Source organism: Chanos chanos, chromosome 10, assembly GCF_902362185.1.
Source record: "Chanos chanos chromosome 10, fChaCha1.1, whole genome shotgun sequence".
Classification (NCBI taxonomy): Eukaryota; Metazoa; Chordata; class Actinopteri; order Gonorynchiformes; family Chanidae; genus Chanos; species Chanos chanos.
Genome location: NC_044504.1, coordinates 35,881,992 through 35,884,896, shown reverse-complemented (window position 1 = coordinate 35,884,896; position 2,905 = coordinate 35,881,992). Strand labels below are relative to the sequence as shown.

Here is a 2,905-nt window from a genome sequence, read left to right as displayed (position 1 = left end):
ACAGCAGATGATCACTGCTCAGAGAGTGAGGGCCAGAGAGAGAGAGAGACTTAAAAACACAACAACAACAAAAAAAAACACAACAACACAAACAAAAACGGAACAAACAAACAGTAAGAGAGAGAGAGAGAGCGAGAGAGAATCAAACAGAACAATCACAAGGAACCGGGGACCTGTTACCATGTTTGTGTCCAATTCCTTGGCTGTGGTTTCATACTCTGAATCTGTCATTGCCCATTACAAACACTTCTGTTCGCAGGGTTTGGTAAACAATGCCCCACTTGTGCGTTCCCGCACATTCACTGTTCTCTGTGGTCCCGGATAATGAATCATTTGGCAGGAAAACATATGCCTCTGCTTTGGATGATTGAAGTTGCTTTGAAAGCTCTTCTGCAAATTTGAAATATTCACTCATCTTTGCTTCTGAAAAATGAAACATGACTAATTTTATTACGCCGCAACACGGCCGTGCAAGTCGTACTCTGAACGTGTGCAGTTGATCCATCAAAAAAAAAAAAAAAAAAAAGATAATTTCTGCTCGTTACAGTTTCTCCCTAATCATGGCATGTGTGTGTGTTTTCTCCACTTTCCGTGTCTTTGCAGAATCAGTTTGTGTACCAGGATGGAACTTTCGGGGTGGAGGATATGATGGCGACTCTCCCCCGTGTGGTGGCGGTATCTGGTGTACCCCCAGCCTGCGGGTCTCAGGAGCCATCGGCGGGCCAGAGCGCCGCCCCTGAGGACTCACGCTGTAACGGCACCCTGAGGAAGCAGGTGTCCCCTCGCCCCAGCGGGGGAGAGGACAGCAGCGGTCAACGCTACAGCGCCGACCCCACCGTTCTGCTGTCCGACCGCGGGGCCAGGGGAGAAACCGACGAGGACGGCTACATGACCGCCATGCAGGACAAGACACCCTCAGGTAAAAACTAGTTATGACTTTCGGAGAGCACAGAGCACAGAAGTGACCCACCTCAATGAGTATGCCAGAGAAAGTTTAGTGAGTGCTCCTATTCAGCTCTCAGACAAGGTCTCAGAACCTTTAGAATTGTCTCGTGGACCGAACAGTGCCATGTTTGTGTTCTTCAGCCATCGGAAGATCTCTGCAGCAACTAGATAAAAAGTGAAAGAAGTTTTTCAGCCTCCACTATTACTCCATGTAACATTGGACACTTTGATTTCTCTGCAGAACTTCAGAAAATTAAGCCCAGAGCACAAACATCTCATTCAGAGTTTTGAGAGCAGTCCTTGGGAGATGATTTTCACAGGCTAGCTCTTTGCCACTGCTGACAGTCTTCAGCAATGCTCAAATTTTACTAAAAGCCTCTTCACTTCTCTCCTCTCTCTTCTCCTCTCATCTCCTCTCTTCTCCTCTCTCTGATAGATTATCTCAATCCGGTGGAGGAGAATCCGTTTGTCACCCGTCGGCGAAACGGAGAAGCTCTCAGTATGGATAACCAGGGTTACCATGCCGCATCCAACGGCCAGCCCAAGGTAGAGGACGAATACGTCAACGACCCTCTCTACCTCAACACCTTCCACAACTCCGCCGACAAGACCCAGGAGGTCATACGGAAGAACGGTATGCCAGTGGCACACACACCTGCCGCCATCCCTGGAGGTTCCAACGGCCAGAGCGGGCACCGTGCCCAAAGCGGGCACCCAGCACACCCTGCCCAGGTCGGGCACGCCCACCTCCCAGCGCAGCCCGCTTACCCAGGCCAACCGGGGCTCCCCACCTTATCGGGCCACACCTTCAACCCGAGCCACCCCGGTCACGCCCTACACCCGACACACACCCTTCACCCTGCACACACTGGCACCATCATGGCTGAAAAGAAGGCCAAAAAGACATTTGACAATCCTGAGTACTGGCAGCACAGTCTTCCCCCTAAGGCCACGCTCCACAACCCTGAATACCTGCAGGACTGCAGCACACGCTTCTTCTACCGGCAGAACGGTCGTATCCGGCCTGCTGTGGCTGAGAACCAGGAGTATCTGTCCGAGTTCGCCCTGAAACCCGGCACGGTGCTGCCCCCCCCACCCTACCGGCAGCGGAACACTGTGGTGTAGCAGCGAGGAGGTGGTGGTGGTGGGGGGGTTGGGTTGGGTTGGGGGTGGGGGGGTGGTTGAGGGAGGAAGAGAGGGGTCAGGTAAGGTATTTCCTGGTCACGCTTCGTTCTCAACCTGGATCTCTCACCAGAACCATACTCCCCCAGCTCTCTGTTCTTCAACGACCCAGAACTGATCCACTCCACTGAGCCTCCCACCAACAGGGAAGCCACGGTAACGGTCAAGCGTGTCAGTCGACCCCCCCTCACCCCCCCCCCCACCCCCCCCCCCCACCCCCTCACCCCCTTCACCCCACATCCTCACCAGCTCTGTTCATGGAGACATACACCTCTGGACTTGGGTTCATCTGAAGCGAAATTTTCCCTCTCTACTGGTTGATGTTACACTGACCCCCTGGTACAATGTGAGGAATTATGGGAAATGGGTGGCTATTCACGCCCTCATGGGAGATACCAGGGTTTTACTATGAGGCCGATAGTGTGGACATTTGTTATAGAAAAAAAAGAGAGAGAGAGAGGAAAAAAGCAAAGAAAAAAAAACCAGTCAAAATGGCATAACACTTTTTTTTTTGTTTATTGGTTTTCAGTTGTTAGTGCTTTAAACTCTGTTCTAGGGCAGTGATTAGGCATTAACACAGACATGGGGTAGTAATTTATTACTTTAGCTGTTCACATAGCTCTTTTATGTTGCAGTCTTTACGTGATTTAATGACTATTTTGAACAATGTACAGTATTTTGCGGTTAAATATAATCGTACGGAAGAAAGTTTGCCAGCCTGTGACCTCACCCACACAGTCACCAGTTTTCAAGATCCCTCCTCGTATGTTGAAACTTC

General features: G+C 50.8%; 1 protein-coding gene across 1 annotated transcript in view; it reads left to right on the top strand.

The window, feature by feature from the left end:
- Positions 1-2,070, top strand: part of erbb4b (erb-b2 receptor tyrosine kinase 4b) — a 135,913-nt gene extending 133,843 nt beyond the window's left edge. The window contains exons 27-28 of the mRNA XM_030787620.1: positions 604-919; positions 1,382-2,070. Of these exons, the coding sequence (XP_030643480.1) occupies positions 604-919; positions 1,382-2,070 (1,005 nt within the window). The remainder of the gene's footprint in view (positions 1-603; positions 920-1,381) is intronic.
- Positions 2,071-2,905: the final 835 nt, after the last annotated feature.